The 23,657-nt window shown below is 32.1% G+C and overlaps 1 protein-coding gene across 2 annotated transcripts in view; it reads right to left on the bottom strand.

The window, feature by feature from the left end:
- The window catches only part of LOC122715543 (furin-like protease 1), a 297,202-nt gene that overhangs the window by 271,590 nt on the left and 1,955 nt on the right, over nt 1-23,657 (bottom strand). For both annotated transcript variants that reach the window (XM_043937814.1, XM_043937813.1), the window contains exon 2: nt 13,801-15,613. In XM_043937814.1, the coding sequence (XP_043793749.1) occupies nt 13,801-13,959 (159 nt within the window). In that variant the 5' untranslated portion in view covers nt 13,960-15,613. The remainder of the gene's footprint in view (nt 1-13,800; nt 15,614-23,657) is intronic.

Genomic DNA, 23,657 nt, shown 5'->3' with positions numbered 1-23,657 from the left:
TACGGAAAAATATCGAAAGCAGCTTTCGTTTCTATCGAATACAAAAATAAATATTTTTTTAAAAAATTATATAAAAAATCCCCCCTCCCCTGAAAATTCGAAACGAATTTCATTTTCACATTTTAAAATTGATAAAGGCTATTTTATTTTATTATGCAAAGAAGGCATATTGGCTATTTGTTACAATTACAAACGATACTTTGTAATACGATATGAATGAAAATTTATTGGATAATATTTTTTTAAAAGATGCCTTAACTAGTCCTTAACTTACCGGCTATATATTTCCATTCAACAGAATCGAGCCATTGTTACGTACTAACTGATGCCCTCGTTGGCTTATTAATTGAAATGTAGCGCACCACGGTGGAGAAAAGGGTTTAATATAGACTCATAAAGTAAGGTGAATTTCTATGCCTTTTTATTAAAATTCATGCAGCAGATTAAATCCCAAATTAAGTCCAAATTAACCCTTTCACTTGTGCCAAACACAATTTTTATTCGCAACGTAAACATTATGCGTGAAAGAAAAATTTAAAAATTAATTTAAATATCCATCCACTTACTACGACCTTACAATTTTATCGTTTTCCAAATTATCAATTTCAAAAAATTTTCCCTATTCTAAACCATCCAACAATTTTCAAACTCAACATATCAAAATATAATAATAAAATTCCAAAGAGAATTCTCTCCCGAATCGAAAGCAACACCCTTCTTCCGGTTAAATTCGGCAGCCACGCGATCGCGGACGAAAATCACGTAAATTCACGAGGGGGGGAATTTCGAAGTACCCGTCCCCCCTGTCCCATCCCATAAACCTTGAGGTGTTCGAGCACGCTCCCCGAGCCGACAAACAGCCAATCACAAATTCGAGACACGCGAAGATTCGCCGCGGAGGAGTTGGAAGGCGCACCCTTCAAACTATATAATCTCGGTTGACGATAATCCAATGAAATGTTGGGCTCTGCAAGATCGGCCGATTGGCTTGGAAATCTGGATTTACAAGCAAGAGAATTCCAACTTTCTTTACTCTCTTTTCACAATGGATGCCGGCACGCCACCGTGGATGAGCAGCAGGGGCGGCAAACGGGGAAGAAAAGGAGGAAAACTCGCGGGTAATTCGAGGCAGAACTCGATCGAGAGAGATCCTTACCTCCGTTTGCCTTGCCCTTATCCACGATCGAAAATCGATCGATGGATGGGAGAGGGGACCGATTGTTTCTTATCTCTCGTTGTCGAACGAGAAGTGTATTCGTGCATGGTTGAATGTCGACTCGTTTGCACGGATATTGGTGGATATCGGTGAAATTGGTGAGTGTGGTCGTTTGAAATAAGAAATAGCGTGTTTTGTCAAGTTGGTTGTTTCATTGTTGAAAAATGTGGTACGTCAGAGTGTATGGAAAATATATGCAAAATAGAAAAGATAAACACGTTCCCTCGAGTTTCAATAAATTGTTTCATTTTTCGAACGTGTGATAAGTGGACTGTGGATATCTTATGATAAGAATAAGAATATATCCGTGTCCCCTTGTTAAGTAATTATTCGATTTTATATCTACAGTGAATAATTCTTTACATTATAAATCCTATTTTTATTAATTTATGTTTTCTCTTGATTTATTCTTCTATTGTTTCTCATTAACAAACAATATGTAGTAAAGAGAATTCGTACTATTTTTCCCTTATACATACGTATTTATGCATATTCTTACCACAAAACATAACGTTCTTCTTTTACATATCGTCATAAAAATGACCAAAAAGGAATATTTATATAATTCTATCACCATCGTGACCTATTATTTCTTTTCAAAATGTCTACTTTCGCGTAATTATTTCTAATAATTTATCTCTGCATATTTATTTTTTCCTTTTCTTTTCTTTTTCTTTTATTTGAAATCCAGCACAAAATTATATACATTATATATATATATAACAATTATTATAATTATATATAATATATATAATTATATAATAATATAAATATAATAAATTATAAATAATAAATATAATATAATAAAATTAATAAATATAATAAATATAATAAATATTATGTAATAATATAAATATAATTATATATAATTAATAATATATATATAATTATATAATGTATATATAATGTATATAATGTAATGTATATAATGTATATTAATTATATACATTATATAACACGGAAATAACGAAATATCGTACCGCGAAGAATTAAGATTTGTCTCTTATCGTCATCCGGTTTTCCAAATGAATTTTAGCCCCGAATCGCACAGCCAGGAATCCCCGGTTTAACATTTGTTTCAGAATTAACGGTATTTAGCGCAATTGGCGCTCGCCCAATCGCGTTAAATCGATTACGGCGAAGTTTTGCGCGGCGATAAAATGATGCACGCATATAATGACGAATAAAAAAAAATATCACGGGGAAAAATATATATTGAAACATCATTTCGGAGGAGATATCGATTTCGATAGTGTTGTAAAGGACAATGCAATAGAGTGGTGCTTCTAATGTGTTACATGAAATTTAAATAAATGTGACGCGGTAATATATCGCTTGAGCTGAGTCGAATTACGTCTAAAACGTTGTGTCTCGTGGAAATTGTTAATTTTAATCCTTCGTGACAACAACGAGATATTTATATATTTCTCGTAAGTAAGCTTGTACGAGATTCAAATTATAAATTTTATTAATTTATTAAGTATATTTTATGGGTCAGTTTATTTAAATCATTTGTATAGTCGATTTAAAGAAAAGAATTTTGAATATTTGTTATTAAAAATTCTTTAACTATTCTTTAGATAATTGTAAACAGTCCTAATAGTCTTTTTATTAATAATGTATTATACTATAAGCTATTTATTTGACGAGAACTTCTTCAAAATGAAATTGATATTCATTTCGATGCTAATTAAACCAAAAAACCAATTTAAGTCAATTTATGCACGTGACCAAACTTGGTTAAATTTTATATGAAATTAAAACGAGAAAATGATAATTTGTAATAACCATGTAATTATAATTAAAAATAAAATGTAAATAAAAGTTGAGTCAAGTTAAAATATAAACAACATCGATTCATTTGAAGTAAAATACAATTTCAAAATACTGAATTATTCCTCTGCCTCGATTATTTCGCGAAACAAATAACTGACACGAATAATCTCGAACAGTAATTATTTTAAGTAATTATTTCGAGTAAGCGATCATTTCAAGTAAATAACATATTTTTTCGAAATAATATTTCCAATTATGTCGTTTTACAAATGTCAAAAAAAAGTTGTTCAAAAAAAATATCATAAACGCCGAAGATCCACTTTATAAATATTTAAAAAAAAACATATATACATATATAAAGTTGAAATAACATCTCAAAAGTGTCACGCGCATATAAGCTGTATGAAAAATTTAAAATATTTCATTTCATTCTTTCGTGTTCAACGAGCGAGAATAAATAAATCTAATAGCTTTGCATAGTGACGAATCGACGGAAGAAGTTTCAAAAAGATTTCACGTTCCAAAACCCACCTGGCTCCATCCTAGTTTCTCATCTCGTTTCGAGGGGACGATAACGAGTAACCGGATTTTTCCTTCACGCCGTTAGATTTCTATTTAACCGAAACTTTTTCACCGTGAAAACTTGCCCCAATGGGGAAGTTTATCGGCCCATTCAGTAGGAGGAGTTTCGCTATTATAAAGTGATTCTAAAAATTTCTTACGATTCGTGGAAAGTGTTGGAGCCACTTCTCGCGTGACAACTTGTATATCTCGGCCAAGTTTTCAAAGAGGAGTGGATTATTTTCTCAACAATGAAGAATCGTCGGCCCGAAAACTCCTCTTCCTCCCGCTTGATAACGTTAATCATCCAAGTTAAAAAAAGTGTCGAAACGAAAATGAAGTAATTATGATTTTACGATACGAAATTAAATCATTGGCCAAGTAAATTAAGTTAAATTAAGCCTCTTATTAATCGATGTATTCACTGCGGTATTTACTGCAGTAGCAACGCGCGTATAACGCGTGCATTTCAAGGTAAAGGAAATTTATCTCTTTTTGAGATTAATGATAAACACGCAACTTCGTTTTGAGATTGAATTTTAACTAACTCTCTATACAGGTTAGGATCTCCGTTCTGCCCGGATAGGAAATAATTTTTGGTTTTAACGAAGAGGAATAGATAGTAATAACTGTCGGTGGTGAAGTAAAATATTGGTGTGTTAAGTTTATTGTTATACATAGAGTGTCTGTTTTATCTACATTGGGATATTTTTGAGAAAAAAAATGTTACGAAAATATTCTTCTTGTAAACGTTGATTGGATATTGCGGATTATTAATAGTTTTTCTGTAGACGGACTCTATAGAGGTCGTACGAAAGTCAACTAGGTTATTGAAAAAATGTTGAGAAATCATTAATTTGGGAAACGTAATTTGAAGTTTGTGAAATTTACTCTGTGCAAGACAAGGAAAGCGAGACAAGACATGGACGATAAATTGTTTATACAAGTTTTATACAAACTTCTCGATTCTTCTATTTATTATTAGTTTTCTAAATATTTTTCCTTCAATTCCTTTTTTTCGATTAATTTGATTAAATTTTCGATTAATTTGATGAAATATCCTCTTAAAATCTTTTTTCATTAAAAGATCATGAAATGTATAATAAATTGAAAATATAGGTTTAAAAATAGCAAGCAATATTTCGATTCACGATATATCTATCGATAAATAATTTTACCATTCGATCACCGATGTCAATTTATAATTACTTGTTTATATGACGTGTATTGCTAAAATGAGTAGTATATGATGTGCAAATGACTATACTATATTAAAAATAGACTCTGAACGAAATTTATTTCGAATAATGTTGTCACGTTTTTATGTTTCAATGTTGAAATTATATCCTTTTTGCTTGATTATTTTGTACCAACAATTAATTATTTCTCTCAATAACTTTAATTTTTAAAATCCCTCAAAATTTCCAGACGTGACTAAAACACTGACTAACTACAAAGGAGCAGAAAAATAATTATAGAAAATTATTTTTTTCACGTTAACATTGACATCGTTATTTATTTATTTATCGAAAGAGATATCGCAAATCGATCGCCTGCTATTTTTGAGGCGTACATTTTCAATAATAGCTTTTCAAAGGTGAAATTATACGTGGTTTCACGTCACATCCCACGTCGTTTTACGCGTACAATTATTTAACCGAATCGCTAAAACGAAGAACACAGAAAGAAAAACTCGCATAGATACATACGCTAAATGAAATGAAACGATAAACGTGCGTAGCTAACTTCCACGAAACTGCGAAATTTATTTATTTGAATGAATAATATCGCGAGGAGGAAATATCTTTTATGAAATATCTGAGCGAATACCACGGCTGATAAACGACGCGTTGCACAACAAAGGAAACGCAATGATCGGCCGCAAACGCTTTTAGGAATCCCCCGTTATCGCGATTTTTCCTTCTTCCAACTACGTGTGCAAACAAATACAAACGAACCGCTATCTATAAAGTTAACGTTATTTACGTAGACTAGATAACAATCGTGGAATTGTAATTATTGAATTATCGCGACGAAAAAAATGTATTAATGAATCGATTTGTTTCTTATTGGAACAATTAAAATTAATAAATTTAAAATTAATAAATTCACAATCGCGATAAAAGAGTGGAAAATTGTTTCTTTTGTATTAATTTTATGGATCATTACTGTTGACTGGGCAGTGGAAAACAATAAATAAAAATATATTTAGCTGAATGAATATATTTGATTATACGTGATTATCTGTTTATAAAACATTTGAAATATCGAAGAGAAACAAATAACTACCAACTATGAAATAGTAATGTTGCTGACAATATTCAATAATGAAATCATATATATAAAATTTCAGTGAACTTTAAATTCTATAACAATTACAATAATTTGTTTTTTAATAAAATAATACTTTTTGTCAAAGAAATTAAATTTGATGTAGATTAGAGAAATTAGATTAGCAAAAAATTAGACCTTCAAAACTTTTGGTTGGAGATTGCTTAGACCTTGAATACATTTTCGAAAATTTCTTTCGCAATATTTATTAAAATATTCCAAAGTAAACAAAATAATAAAATAAAAATACGTGTCTTAAAAAAATAATCTAAAATTTCACATAGATGTGTATTTCTACCAATGATATCCCCTTTGAATTGAAAAACACATTTCGAATACAATTGCAAAAACTGTCCTCCTGTAAATTCACGATAAATAAAATTAATCCAAATATACATTTCTCAATTCTGTCGAAATATTACTGCCTTAAAAAAAAAAAAAAAAAAAAAAAATAATTTATCATTTCCACTCTCACGATATCCCGAAGAGACGAAGAAATATCTGAAGAACAGAGGGCAATAAATTTTCGTCCGATAGACAAATCGAAATTTATCTCCCTTACGGATAAATTAACACGGATGGAAATAAAATTGGGAAGAATGGTTTCAATTTACCATTCCATCTATAAGTGAAATAAAATCCGATTGGAAGGGTAAACCAATCCGTTGGAAATTTAAGGTGATGCAAATTGCTCCTGAAAACAGAAGGCTGAGTACGCAAGAAACGGTGAACAAACCTTCGCGCGGACTTGTGCACACGTCGGCATATATGCCAGCCGATGTGTTAGCAAAAATAAGTAAATATACTCCATCACCCGGGTCACTAGAGTATATTGAAGTTAACGCGGGAGCAACGATGAGCAAAATTAAATTTGCGGCAATACCGACGACGTGAAAAATAAACCGATACCGACGAAGCTAAAAAAAAAAAAAAAAAAAAAAAAAATAACGGGCCAACGCTAATAGCATCAATTACTTTCGCGCCTTCCGCTTGAAAAAGAATAAAAGAGTCGAACAGGACTTATTAGATTTCGAGTTATTATTTTTACAATCCGTGCCAGGAAGAGCGCAATGAGAAAGAGAGAGAAAGAGAGAGAGAAATTACCGATTTTTTAAATAGGGTATATTAAAAGAGAAATCCGCGTAATTTTCAATATTTTTTTTTTTTTTTTTTTTCTTTGCTTTTTAACGCTCTATGATTGCGGATATTACGACATTTCTTGTTCTGCGTTTCCGTTTTATTCTTTAATTTTATTTTGGATGTTTTAACAATGTGAGACGAGAATTAAATTGTTAATAATTTTCGTTTAGTTTCCATTGCGATATTATTGAATATAATAATAAATTGTCAGGATTGGCGTTACGTAAGATTGAAATGTAGGAAAAATTAGAGTGAACGTGTCGTGTAAAAAAGAGTGTGATATTTGAAGGACAAATCTCTGTTTAAACTCCATTTCTTTAATCACCATTTCATAAAAATTTTAATTCAAATCTAATTTCCAAGAAACATTTTGTTTCGTCTGATGGCTAGAAATGAAATTATTCGATAAAACTGTTGCAAAATACGAATTATATTAATCGTGAAATTTAAACTGTCATAGATATCGTGGAATATCGAGAAACAAGAATCGATTCACAATGAACATCATCCAATTCGAAGTTTCACGGCCTCGAAGTGAACGAGAGAAAATATATTTTTCCAAATATCTCGAAAACAATCTTGTTCCAATTTTGCAAAATAAACACCGCTTGCGTAACCATTTAACCATTCTAACGTGTTATAAATAATATTTATCTCTTACATTTCATTTACTTAATTATTGATTAATCAAAGTCTCAGTATATATTACGTTTCGTATCGCATATGTCTACAAAAATGTGGATATTGATATAAAGATTGTTTATTGGAATTCGTAAATTTTTACATGCAACCATTGCATATAAATATATAATTTTTTCCTCGAACTTTTCATTACTGTAATAACTGATATTGCCTATTTACAATTGCCAGAGTTTGGTACACATATTAGCGTTACATTCAATTCGACGAAGCTATTACGCAATTCCAAGCGCATTCAACTCGTCCAGCCATCTTCCATCTAATTCTAAACGAGATAAGTGGAAAAACCGAATGAAACGTCAACCTCACGAGTAAATTTTCTCCCCACACAAACAACGCAGAAGAGTAGAGCTCATCGTTGAGAAAAGGCGCTTTGAAAGCATGTTCAATTGTGTCCTAAGTGCAGTTCTAGGAATCTGCTTTTAAACTGCCAATAGAAAACGCGTGTGGTCTCGTCCGTCGTAGGTTGATCGTGACAATAATTTATTGGTAGAAACGAGCTCGGTCGTGATCTCTGTCAATTTTATATCTAATGGATGGATGAACAATATGCGAAGTGGGACGAGAAGCTCTTAAAATTTCTAGTAGAATTAATATTTTAAAAAAATTTTCTTCTTTCGATATTTCTCATTTTCGATATATTAATAATTATATATGAATGAATATTGAAAATTACATTCATGATAAAGAATCGTATGCAAATTCGTATTTCTCTTCCTCTTTATTATCTTTCCATTATGAATAAGAAAAACAAAATGGATGGATCATACGATATCGAATCGAATTAAATTTCAGATGATAATATTAATATCCATTTTTTTTTTCAATTAGAAACAAAGGATAAATGTATTTTAAAGTAACCTATAATTATAAATAATCAATCAAAAATAATAACATGCAGAAGAAAAAATTGAGATAATAGATAAATAGTGTTAAGAAAATCGAAAAATTGAATAACGATAACGATCGTCATAAAATGATAAGATTGTAAACTTTTCCTTTAAATTAGCAATTCTATAATCCGTATAAAAAAATATTGTAACGATCAAGATCTTGTAATATATCACATATCGAAATACTACAAATAAATATTCCACATAAAATCAATCCTTTCCCTCGTTATTAGATGGAATATAAAAAACGAATATGAAAAAAAAAAAAAAAAAAAAAAAAGAATAACTCTATCTCAATGTTCCGTTCCGCTCTAATAGACAATCTTCGTTTCAACCGACATTTCCTCCTCTTCTTCTTTTTTCCCCCCTTCTTTATATTACATTGAAACAAGTGGAAGGCACGATTACGAGTACGTAACTTAAACAGAGAACTCGAGTTTTCGTCCCGTTCGACGGATTTCATCCCCCTCCTCCCCCCTCCTCATTTGGATCGCTCATATTCAGCATCGAACGAGAAGTGACGCGGAAAGCGAAGATAGGGAGCGACGAGGCTTCGATGAAAACTATTTAGGCAGAAAGGGGGCTCCATTCGAAGGTTAATTTCCGTCTTCGATCCGCGAAAACCGATCGAAACCGATCTTCGAAAGGCGCATAGCCGAGTTTCTCTAATTTACAACGAACGAAGAGAGAGAGAGAGAGGGAGGGAGGGAGAGAAAGAGAGAAACGTAAGATTGACGCGCAAATTAATGAATTTCCAACGTCGATTCGTCAAACTTCCCTCGACATCGCTCGCAATAACCCATAAAGTAGTTAAAAAGTGACCCAGTTACCGAGCCAAAGCTTCCCAGAGATAAAAGTTGCCTCGAAATAGAGCAGGATTTTTTTTTTTTTTTTATTAAATGCGCAGGTATAATTCTACGCTCTCGTTTTCCCCCCAAAAAAGTGGGGGATTTTCTTATTAGGATAGTGTGGAATATTTACAATATTTTTATCCTGATAAATTTTATCTCTCTCGAATTTTCGAAAAGAAAAAAAAATTCTTCGATAATTTTCGAAATTGCTTTGTAAAATAAAAGAACGATTTCAGGTGTAGGAACGATATTGTTACGTGTAATCGGTGGATTTCGCGGAATTAATCTCGTGTTTCGAGCATCATGTGATTCATGTCTATTTAAAGAAATATGAGCGAATATAACATTATCTATTATAAAATTTATGCGGGAGATAATTTTTTTTTTTTTTTGAAAAAATAATTGACACGTAGTTTTCCTACGCGAAAACAGCCATAAAATTTGAAATTAATATATTGAAAAATATATATGTTTTTTGGAATATTTCGAAAAGTGGAGAAAGAAATTTTTTTTTTTTTTTAATTATACATTCGCGAATGAGCGAAATTTCGATATTATTGACGAAAAGTTTCAATTTTTAAAGATTAATATTTTGAAAAATATGTAATATTTTGAAAAATTTAAGACTTATTCGATATGCATTATCGATTACTTTTTTGAGAATTATTTTTCAAAAAAGTAAAATTCATCAAAATTGACGTACATAGCTTGGATACTTACAAATTCTGAAAATATTAATTAATTATTAAACTTATTTAATAATATTATACATGGTCAAATTGATCAATTTAAAATTTTTATAAAAATACTATTCCTACGTTTCCTTCTTTTCTTTAAATTTATATCTCTTCCTCCAAGTTCAATGACAATCTCCTTTTAAAGGGACAATTTCACAATCAATATACAACCGTGTATAATCTTTATTTTTGCCCAATATAGAAAGGAATACATTGAAATTTCAACACTGCTCGTACATAAATTTATAAATTATTATCTCAAATGTAGGAAACGCTGAACAAATAACTCCAAGAGAGAAAAATTGCGGCAATAATACGACGAAGATAAACCATCGACGAATAACCGACGGACGACGCCCTGATAATAATATAAAGAAAATTCCATCGGAATTCCGTCGAATTGCATAAACACGAAGAAATCCTGAAATTACATTGAAGCTCCCTTTTTAAAGAGACCTCGGAAATGTTCCTGTTGAACGAGGAACCCGGCAATATTACACGTGACGAGGGAAAGATGAGCCTCGCATGATTGAGCCTCCACCTCAAGCAAATTTCTCACTTTGATCGCGAAACCACGAAAAAGTTACTAGCCGTGATATCAAGACCGATTTGGCATACCAATCTGGTATACACAGGAATAAGGGATCGATTTCAGAAATAGTTACAACTTGCGAAATGATGTGATATTGTCCGATTTAACGGATATTGCTACACGATGGGGGAAAAAAAATTATGACAAATGGCCACTTTGCCATTTTGCTTTGGACGAAAAATAACTCGTGAAAATAAAATATCAGATAACGAGGAACGTTTTCGATATTTCTTTAGCGTTATTTAACCTGAAATTTCGTGAAAATAATTTTAATTATATTGGAGATTCGGAAGTTTTTTTTAATCGTTTAATAGAGACATTTTTCTGGACATCTGATGTTAAGTTTAATTCGTTTAAATTTGGAAAATTGACAAAAGCGAAAGTTGATAATTATTTATGTATTTTTGCAATAATTAATGGCACATTGTTCTCCTCCATTCGATATTTAATGAATTTATGCTTCCTTCAAGAAAAGTGCAAATAAGATTTCGAATATTGCATTTGCATACGAGTAAATATGAGTAATGCTGTTGGTATATGCAATTATTTTTGATTTCGTTTTTAATTTTTTACAAATATCTCTCGTACTTATCAAAAGATCCTGAATAACTGAAGATCTTTCTCAATTTTTGGTATCAAATACGTTGAGCGAAAATTGAATGAAAAAAAAAAATTTATCGATGCATATTTTTAAATGTCTAATTTGAATTATTGGATTTTATTGAAATTACTCTAAGATAAATGTAAATATAAAAGAATCGTTATCGAGATAATTCTCATGTCAATTTTACACTTATAATCTCCCTGAGGATGAATAAAAAATAAAGAGGAAACTGAAGACGTAACAATTCATAAGTTACATAAGTGTTATTTTGCAAGAGTTCGCAATTTTAAAATATTTCCTTGTTTTTTTCACAATTTTCTAATTATTCATCTGCACAATCGTCTACCCAATATTAATAAATAAAAAGAATCCAGTATCAATATTTTATAATCATTTGATTATAGAATAGATAAAAAGAAGAAGAAAAACAATCAGCTAAACTTTTATTTTTTATTATATACGTATATCCTTCAATTTGCCAATAATTTATTCACGATTTCCGGGAAAGGAAACTTTGTTAATTTAAATTAATTTGTTAAATAAAGAGAAGATAAAATAGCCTCTCTCCGATTTTTTCCCCAAGTGCTTGTACAAAGCCAGATCTTTTGATACACATTCTAAAGAGCTCTACTTATTAGATACCTCCACCTCGTTTTATAGTCCTCGAACAACGATCACCGTAACTTTCGAGCCGGTCTAATTGTCCACGATAGAAAACCCAAGAGCTACTTCGATTTCCTTTCGATAACGAGCGAGAGATATCAACGGGCACGAATCAGCAATTAAATTCCACGTTCGAAGCGACACGACCACCATTATTTTAGATCTATACGATTAATTATAATATCGGCCGCAATAATCAACAAAGGCCTAAACCTTAATAACCCGAATAGATACGAGCTGCATTCCACGAATGCCAAAGAGAAAATGAAAAGTGATCTTTTCAAGTGGCCGACTCGTCCGTGCTTCGGGTCAGCGGGAAGCAAGCGTTAAACCCTGACCTTTGCAGAGATACGTGAAACTATTGCCACGAATGATTTGCGGGAATTAAAAAGCGTTTTTAATACCGGGATTATTGCGATATTATTATTCCTCGTGAAAAATATTTCATGATGTTTGATTTAGCGTGTGTGAAATCTAACACATTTTGAGAATAAAATTCACGCGTATTTTTTTCACGCAATCGTCGTGTTATTTTACACACGTGTGCACTGTGCTATTACTTGTTGCTGTGTTGCACATTTTTTTTTTATTTTTCCTGATCGAATTGAAAAAATTTTTCACGCACAGTGAACGGGGACGTATCGCATCCCACGGTATGATTTACAAAGCTATAAGAGAGAGGTAGAGTTATTCCGCGAATGCGAATCATTCGAAGATGCGTGGAAATGTATAATGCTGTCACGAATTGTGAATCGTTCGTATGAAATTGCGGATATACGAGCGAGAGATAAAAATAACGGACGATCGTCGTTTGTTTAATCCGATTTTAATATTATTTTACGCGAAATGAACTGCAAATTTCGTCGAATTGCGAATTTTCCAATCGATTTTTTGCTTTTTTGTTTAATTGATACTTATTTTATTCGTAATTATCAAGAATATTATTTTAAATTATTATAAAAATATTAATTTGTGCAATTTTATTATTTAAATTTAGATTGTTTATAATAATAATAAGATTATATTTTATATTATTTATAAATAAATTAATTATTTTTGAATGATTGATTTATTCAATTAATTCAATAAAATTTAATATTTGTATTTTTAGTAAGAATAATTTTTTCAATAATTATTATTTATGGAATTAGATATATAGATTTAAGAATATATATAATGGATCGATTTTTTTATTTAATAATTTTATTTTTAATTTCAATATATTATATTTCTTTATCTAAAGACACGAATAAACAATAATATTTGTCGATATTTATCAATATTGGTATTATTTATCGCACGTGAATTTAAAAAGAAATATCGTTGCACAGATATATTGAACGTTATTATCGGTCATTTTTAATTAAATCTCATTTTCAAATAAATTATATTAATTTCGAAACGAAAACAAAGCTGTCTTAACTCTCTCCTTATTTTCAAATAAATACGACACGGCATACATACGCGTTAGATAAGAGATATAATATAGATAATAAATTCTCCTATTTAAAATAAAAAAAAAATTAAAACTATTTACCGCAATCTATTTTTTCTGGCCAATTCCAATTCCCAATAATAATAACTACAAATAATACCAGACAACGTAAATCGTTATTTTTAATATTATATTGCATAATTATAATTTTAATATTATATCTCTCATCATATCGTTTCGAGCAGAAGAAAAATCAAAATCAATGAAAAAGGAGAGAAAATGAATCATAATGTAATTCCTACCTTATCGAGATATTGAAATCCATGCTCCCGCGCGACCTGCTGGGCCACATCCGGTCCCCCCTCGATGTGCACTGCCCACTGATTCGTATAGGCTGCCACTCGTCCACCAAAAGTCACCAGCGCGACGATGGCCAGTCCGAAGATCCTCCGCGGGCACATGATAGCTCTGCCTCTCGACTGCAACTGCTGCTACCACTTGCGGCTCCAGTTTCACACTCGTCACTATTATCCGCACTATCCACACTGAAAACCGCTACTTCTCTACCGGCGAACCGAGGAGGCAACGAGCATACAAGAACAACGACAACAAACAACGGCACCAGCACAGCCACCACGTCAACACGGCCCACTTATCTCTATCTATCTATCTATCTATCTATCTATCTATCTATTTATCCATCCATCCATCTATCTATCTATTCGAGCACGATGGAAACGAACCTTTTTCCCAACCGAAAAACTCGTCGTTGGAAAAAGATGGACGATAATAAGACGGATAAGGAGGCGGGGGAAGAAAAGAAAGAACGGAAGAGGGAGGGGGGAGATAACAAAAAAAAAAAAAGGATAAAATGCAAGAGCACGAACGACTCTCGCACCTGGGTTGACCGTCCGCGGCTAACTGAACCACCAACGGCCTATGTCACTCGTTAAGTAGCCTCCTCGCTTGCGAGTAACCGATGACTTACTCCTCCGCCGTTCTTCTTCCTTCTTCCTCGTCGTCGTCGTCGTCGTCGCCGTCGTTGTTGGTGTCGTCGATCGTCGTCGTGGTCGTCGTGATGCGCTCGCCCTCCCCACGTCGGTCACGTTGCTGCCACTGTCGCCGCTTTCGCTCAACGACGAACAGCGGTAGGTGGGGCGATCGTCAAGTCATGTGGCCGTAGTTGGTGGGGAAATGAACGTGATTCTCCGTGATACCGATTATCGTGGTCTCGCACCGTCCTGCACGTGGCCGTCCTTCTGAATCAAGGGCGAGGCGCGTAGTAAAGGAACCGGTGTTCCGCGTTGTTCACCGTCCACTTTGCCTTCATCCGCCGACCCCTGGATAGAAAGTGGCCACTTGTCTTCCACGCCGAGAGAAAGGAAAGGAAAAGAGAGAGGAGGAGAAAAAAAAAGAAGGAAGAACCCACCTTCCGACAAACTCCTTCTCTCTTCGTTCCTCTAACTAGTTCCTCTCTCTCTTTCTCTCTCTCTCTCTCTCTCTCTCTCTCTCTCTCTCTCCTCTATTTCGCTCGCCAACTTTTTGATTACGTGATGGAAGATCGGCAACGACCTTCGACAAACTGTTATTCCAAACAGAATAGGCCGCTTCTTCCCTGTTCTTCCCGCCTTTCTTCCCCCTCTTCTCCCACTCCTCTATCGGGCAAGACTCGTGACGTGGTGGGGGGACTCTTCGTTCCAACGATCGCGAAGCGGGGAGTGTGACGAAGAAACTCGGAGACGGTCAAGGGGATCACTTCAACCGTATACGAACAGCATTTGGTAATACGAGGCAGAAATGGAATATCACGGATAAAGGATTATCGTTCGAGTGGGCCGCGGCAGGAGGAAACGCACTTATAGGCCGGTTATCCGGTACCGGGGCACACAACAGTCCACCGACAGAAGTGACGGAACGGTTGGCCAGCCATTCAGAGGCTGCCAATCGTGGCAGGCAGTTATCGACCGAAAAGTCGGTCGATTCACGTCATCGACCGTTGCATCCTCCCTGCTGGCTGCATACCTAGGAAAATTCGTCGATGACTCGTTCCCTCGCTTCGTTCCGCTCTTCTCTATTTCGCTCCGTTTTAGCTCATCCTCCGTCCAGGATCGAGATCTGAAAATCGTATTCCTATTAATTTCGAATCATAATTGGATAGATTTTGATGAATATGGGGAATTTTCTTTCAGTATCGGGCAACGGAATACGCTTATTTTTAACCATTCTTAATTAAGCTTAGGCAATCTAATTGTATTTTAGGAACATTCGCAAATAGATGCTCTAAAATCTTTTTTAATCTTTTTGAGAGACTAGAATAGTTAAACAGTTAAGAAAAAAAATTTTTTTCACAAATGAGAGGTTGATATATTTAAAATAAATAATTGAAAAATTTCTTCTCTAATTCTTTTTTTTATATCCTTTCCTATATTTTTCGAAACGTACGCGTGACATGAAAGATACATCAATCCTTGACTGTCACGGCTTGGTGTAGTGATTTACGACCGAATAAAGAGATGGTTAATGTTATGGAAAATAATATAATATAATAAAAAATATATATACATAACAAAAAAATAATTTATTAAGAAAAAAATATGTTTCTCAAAGGATTAATTAAGAATCTTAAGAATCCTTTTTAGAAAGATATGTTGAGATTCAAAGATAATTGAAAACAATATGGACCAAGGAAAATCGTTCGTTAAAAGTATAATTACTCGAATTGCGGAATAAACTCGACTCGTTTGCCTCGCCTCGTGTTTCTTTCGGAAAATTACAAATTCCCATAAAACAACGGCCGCAACAATCAAGATTTAATTACGGTCCAGTGAGGTAAACGAGAATAAACCAAAACATCAACGTAACCAGCCATTGTTTGCATATCAATGAAGACCTAACTAATGTCCAACCAGCATCGTCCATCTCTCTGATTAGATTTTGATGGTTTTAGCTTTATGTAACACGATATTAACACGACCATTTCCACAGTTTTCTATCCAAACTATCCAGGGACAAGCTTATTAGCTTATTAGATTGATTCGAATTTCCAACGAAGTTGCATTTTTTGATAATAAAATCAAGTTGGCCTTCCTTTCCCAAGTTTTTAACTGGGAAGTTTTTAACTGTGCACGCAACTCGCATCATCTTCGCGAGTGAAGAGTGCTCGAACGAGTCAGATTTTCAAATGAAAAGAAACAGGATCGATAGACGTCGGAATGGTTACACGGTATACCGAGAAAATTGCATTCAGTGTGTAACTCGACCTGATTTCCTTCGTACGAGAGATTTACTAAGGAGATGCAAATTTTCTGTTTTCTTTTTCTTTTTTTTTTTTTCTTTTTCTTTCTCCCAATTTCCCTCCTCCTCCCTCCCCCTTTTTTAATGAGGTTGACGAGCTACCGATCTGTTTGATACTTTCGAAAGGGGGAACACTATACACTGTGAATTTTTCCTTGTTCTTTTATACATTCTGCGAAATAAGTTGTGCTTTTTATTCGAGCGTTCTTGAATCATTAGTGATCCAAGAGAAACGTATTAAAAAGAGTAACAACGTTGATATTAGAATTTTTATACTTGGAAAAAAATAATTCAAAAAGCTGGTTTAATTAAATTTTTACCAAGATAAATTTATTTTCATTCTAATTTATTTTCATCTTAATTTAATTATAATCGTGCGTTTACGAATTATATATTTATTTATATATTAATAAAAAATGTTATGAAAATTGTAAGAGAAAAAAATTTTAAGAATAAAGAAAAATATTTGACGTTAATTTTTTTCTTTCTCCCAACATCTTCCACGAGAAAACTTTTTTCCAAATTTATATATTTCCTTCGAGGATTGCATTCGAGGATATTTGACTAAAGAAGAAGGGAAATACACGAGAAGTTTACAGTGTGTGTGTGTGTATTAACATAGTGTGAAAGAAAAAAAAAGGAACACGAACAATCAAATTTCATGGAAAGTATAGGAACGAGCATCACTCGTCCCGGACAACCACGATTTCTTGGAACGAGAACCTTGCTCCCTGAGGGAATTGTACTTCTGATGTAACACTGATCCCAATTTCTCTTTTTTGGGGTAAGCTTTTATGCGATGCGACATAAATTTTCGTCGACGTCACACGTTTCCTTGCGCACAACATCCAACACGATACAAGTTTTTTTAAATAAATCACTCGACTGTATAACAAATTACCTGGTAAAATGACAATCTCTGCGTTTAAAAATTTTCCACGTTTAGCATTATTTTCCCTTACGTTTGAAATCAATATTCGATAAATAATATTAAATACGTTTAATTTCAATTTCTCGTGATATAAAAAAGTGATGCTTATTGTATTTATTATCATGAAAATCCAAATGCTACATCTTTAAATTGAGATAAAAAGCAAACCGGTTGAGATATTTTAGGTTTTTTTATTTTGATATAAAAGCCCATTTTATGAAATTTTAGGATATTGAATATTATTCATTGAGCGAAATAATGAAAAAAACTGAAGAAATCGATCGAATGAAATTGTGTCCAATTAATATCGTATACGATTTTATATTGAAATAATAAAATCTGAAATATCTCGAATAGTTTTTGTATTATTTCAATTTAAAGATTCATTGAATTAGAATTCGTATTATTAATAATTTTTATTAGCTTTTATTTTCTGAAAATGTGTTTTATTTTTTTAATAATTTTATTTTTACGAATAATTGAAGAATAAACACATAGAATTCCAGTTTTTCTTATAATATCAATTATGTCAATAACCTAGGTATCTTTTTACTTAAAACATTAAATTAAAAATTTTCAAATCCAATTATACCATTGTTATTTGTTTCTTTCGATTTATATTCCAATTTTATTGATAAAAATATTATTAAATAAAACAGAAGTTGAAATGAATATCGTAAATATTCAATAAAAATTAAAATATTACAAATATTTTCAAAACTTAAAGCAGAAGAGAAAGAGAAAGAGAGGGAAAAATCTAAAATTTTATCAAGCAAAATAAAAAAAAAATTCACTGAAACTCAACGATCCCTTTAAACAGAAACCGTACTTCACATTGTTGAACGACCTCTGCATACCTGAATTGCCTATTAATCAAATACAACCTCTTGCTGTCGAATACTAACTGGATTTCGGATTTCTATTGAATGTTTCTCCAGCCGAAATTGCAATTGATCCTGGTATACGTTCCACGGCATAAAGCCGAGATACATCTATATTTTTTTTTTTTTTTTCTAAAATCAATGCAATACTTGGATATCAAATTTTATTTTATATAAAATATATAATAAAATATAAAAGAAGAATGCTCGCGATTATATGATATTTGACGAGAATATTTTATGACGAAATTATAAAAATATAAAAATATACGATGGATGTAATATCGAATAGAAAAGATTCTTTAAAAATGTATCTTTTGATAAAATATATTTTCACCAGGTTTTGATAAATTGTACTATTTAATTCATGCCTCAAAACATCGGTAATGGCATCGTAATTAAATTGAATATAATGAAAGGGAATATTTTCAGAATGTAAATTTAAAATTTATAATTAGTTTCATCAAAGGAATAATTTTGAAATTAATTTATAATGTTTCTTTCTATTCTCATCTTTTCAATAAAAATATTATTATAGAAGTTAATTTGTTTTCTTCTCTCGAATTAAAATTGTTATCCAAAACTGTTAATTAAATAAATATTTAATTCTATATAAATACACGTTTCGACGTAAAAATTACTTCATAAAGAGTTAAAAACGAAAATTTTTATCTACTTTGAATTATAACACAATTCGACATTTAAGCATTTCAAAATGACAAGATGTAAAAATATTTATATTATTAACACATATATTATAATTTTTTATCATCACATTGATCAATTTGTCCGTGAACCATATTTCTCAATATTATTTACAAATATTATCTCTACGAAACAGATACCCTCATAACATGTCAATTGATTAAGAAACACTGAATCAAACCCAATCCATATTACCAAAATATAAAAATATCTTACAAAATGTTCAATCAAACGTAATATAAATTGATGATTATAAAAAATGAACAAATATATTTGGATTAACGTTCCCCAATCGTATCGAAATAATAAATAATTTCACTCGTATTTAATACTTCTCGCGAATGTCCACGAATGTCCTGTGGGGATTCGATATTCAAGGCGCACCATTTCCACCGATTCTACGGTTTCAAAGAACGAAATGGAAACGACTATCGTGGCGTATTATCGATGCATTTTAAAGGTGGCTGGATTTCGTGAAAAAGGGCACGATTTTCCAAGCTGCGGTTCGCTTGGTTACAATTCGATAGAACGTTTACACCGCGATCAAGTGAAATTGCGTTTGTGATATTCGTTTCCACGAGCCAGTAAATTTTAAAGCCCCTATTTTCAACGTGGAAATACGGGGCACAGATTGTAACAAATATTTCCATCCCCGAAATCCACCGTAGCTCGAGACTTGACTTGATAAATGGCGAAAAACAGATTAAAATTTGAAATTTCTATCCCCTCCCAAAAAAGCATTTGTATTCTTTTATTTTCATTTCCATATATCATTTTTATATTATTTTCGTTGGTTAAGTTGCTACAAAAAACGTTTTAGATTAAATTCACAAGTTTCCAATTGTTACATTTATCACTCTTATCGAATCATTTTGTTATGGACCAACTTTAAAATTCTATGAAGTTTAAGATTAAAACAAATCTGGATTGAATTGTTCCGTTGTCGAGTTAAACGAACATCTTGAAGTTTTAAATATATGTAAATGTAGCGCACAATGCTGCTGTTATCTCGGAGGAAAAACTCTTTTTTTGCATACTTGTCCTGCATTTTACTCGAAGTTGCAGCACACAATGAAGAAAAACTGAAGATTCGCATTATCGTCACGTTCGAGCGACGTTCCAGACGATTCAACTTCCGGGGAGAGGATATTGGTGGCGCTACAGATACATAACTTCGTGAAAGCTCTATTTTATGTCCGAAACAAGTTACATTTCCTTTCTACCTGACTCCTGGTATTTCATCCTTCCCATAAATACGAAAAACTTTATATTTTGTCAAAATAATAACAGCCACTTTTTTGTTTCTTGAATAAATAAATAAATAAAAAAAAAGAAAAACAGAATCAGTTCCTTTGATGTTGTTGAAAAATGTTTATCCAATCGAAAAATCTCTATCTACAAACAAATATATTTTACTCTAATTTATCCTGTTTCGAAAATCCTTGTATTTCCAAATAAATTCGAAAGTCTTTCAAGTTGAATTATTTTAGAATATTCTTGTTATTCCACAAGTAATATGCAATTATCAAGAGTTATTTATTATAAGCTTCACGATTATACATAACATTAGATAGGTTTTTTAATTAAAAATCAAATATAAATTTGTTGAAAAGAAAAACTTGTTTCAATCGTAAATTGAATAAGTAAATTTTTCGTAAATAAATAACGATGAATAAACGATTAAAAAAAGTTTGTAAAAGTAAATGTTATTTTTCTATTGAAATTACGTTTTTAAAATAAAAATTGCTCAATGGATGATTTAATATTTATGCTCATCTGAGTATTTACATCGTATATATACATCGATAAGACATTCATAAAATCATTAAGATACGAATATGAATCGTTAAAGTATGAATCACCTCAAATGTGTGCATATGAAGACTACTTTACATGGAATCGAGGTTAAGGTCGATGCTGACGATTGAAAATACGAATTATTAAATCTCGCAACATCGATTTTGGCAGAGATACATCTCAAATACGACGTCACATTTCAACATAGATATATATTATTCTCAAACTACACAACCATAACCGAATCAATATTCTCTTTTTCCTTGCAATTTCAACAGAAAGGACAGCAATTTTAACATAATTATTCCCGCATTAATATTCTACATTTAACGCAAACACAAATCAAAAATTAAATCGAATTTCATGAACATTATACTATTATTACAGACATATTAAAATTTTCTTTATTAGCGAAAATTAATTAACTAACATAATTATTTTACAATTTGATTATATCTAATTCCATAATTAATTATAGAATTAATCAACTAAGTTAGGATAAAAATTTTTTTAAAAAAAAATCTCAATCAAATCCAACCATTGATGTATCCGCAAACAAATTAGATTAAATTTCCCCTGAAACTCTAAATGCAAAGCTTCCACTCGAATCACTTAAATTCAAATGACACGATTAATCTAATATCTACTTAAGATCCGGTTGAACTTGTATATACGGGTACAAGTTTAAAATCAACTCACTTAAATTCAACCGACTTGACTAATCCGACCAAAACGTAATTCAATTATACCCGCTTCCAAGCACACTTATTATTCCCGTCTTCCCTTACTCTAACTCTCTAATGTCTATATCCATTCGCTAATCTGACGCAAGAATTATGAAAATTACCGCTCCACGATATCCTCCCTCCTTGATATCCCCCAGGTATCCCAATATTATGTCACGGTCACGAAGGGCGAGCGACAGAAAAAAGAGACGCGTTGGACATCGTCGGAGCATCGAGCAATGGAACACATCTATGTACTTTGGTGCCCGAGGAAATTGCATTCTGCGGTCTTCCTCCTCCACTTCCGGAGGAGCTCGGTGCTCCGGTGATAAAGAGGGAACAAGAGGGGAGGGCGACGCACGACAGGGCAACGTTGTTGAAGAAGTGAATCAAATTTAAGCCGACTCTGCCTCTTTCGTTCCATCTTTGACCCACCGTTATTATTATCGCTTCGTCTTTCGTTCCGCCACGTCACTTCTACCGACCATTTTTCCCTTCTTCTACTTCTTCTTTTTTTTTTNTTTTTTTTTTTTTTTTTTTTTCAATTCTCAAACAAAGCACGCAAGAACCTTTCGAATGGTCCATCGTCGGCCTGGCAACGAGCAAATGGAAAAGAGAGGAGAGGCTGGACGCGTGCACACGCCGGCAAAATGAAAACGAACCAGGCTGAAACCTCTTTGCCAGGTAATAACCGGCGACCTTTGCCCCCAACGAGAGCTCTGCCTACCTGGCCGCTACGTGACCGAGTTCTCTTTCTGAGAGGAACCGATTTTTACGCACGGTCGACGCGTATCACCGGATGCTCCGAGAAGAAAGAGCCTGGATGCAGCTGCGAAAATGTTCTGTGACGATGAATGTTCGGTGATCGGATGAAGGGAATGATCGATTGGGCCTCGATTGGAAAATTTTGATGTCTCTAGTGAGGTTGCAGTGAATGTGAATCTCGTGAATGGAAGAATGAATTACGGTCAAATGAATTCTAATGGAATTTATTAGTTGTATGATTGATGTATGTAAACGTTTAATTCGTGTAAATGGATAAAATATTTCTTTATTACAGTGAAACTTATTTTAAGAACAGGATATATTGGAAAAATAGTTAAATGCAATTTTATTGCGAAGAGAAATGTTATGGATTAAAACTTTTCTATTTTTTTCTACTTTTGTTGTATCGAATATATTTATGTATGCAAAATGAATTTGAACGAATTGCAATATTAAAATTTTAATAACACAAGGATCCGATATTTAAATAATTCTTTCGCACACAAAATAATAAATTGAGTGAAGTGTCTGAATATTAATGTGAATAACTGTATATGATGACTAGTAGTAATATAGAATTCATTGAACTTGCAATGATTGATTGAATATATATATATATGATAAATGATAAAGAAGATTTTATTAATAATAATTTCATCGAATAATTCATGTTAGCATTATTGAATTAATTTAGTAAAAGAATTTCTACCTTTTTTTTTGATCTATTTTGAATAATTGTTTCTTTTAATTATAATAAAAATATTCTAATAGATTTCTGAGGCTTACACTAAAAATATTTTCTATTTGAAATTGATTGTAATGAATTTTAAAAATCACAGTGAAAAGTTTTTACTATCATAGCTTTGATTGATAAAAAGTGACCTATTTTGCTTGAATTTTTAGAGCATATTTATTTTCAGATATTTCCTTTTTTTTTTTTTNTTTTTTTTTTTTTGGTAATTACATGCAGATATATCTAAAAAAAACAACACTTAATCACGTATCTCCTAACAAATGAATAATGCATGAGCTATTGAAAATTCATTTACCAAAAAATATTT

The sequence above is a fragment of the Apis laboriosa genome, unplaced genomic scaffold (genome assembly GCF_014066325.1).
Source record: "Apis laboriosa isolate Shangri-la unplaced genomic scaffold, ASM1406632v1 scaffold38_cov145, whole genome shotgun sequence".
NCBI lineage: Eukaryota > Metazoa > Arthropoda > Insecta > Hymenoptera > Apidae > Apis > Apis laboriosa.
Note: the sequence above shows the minus strand (reverse complement) of the source record. Positions and strands in the feature narration are given on the sequence as shown.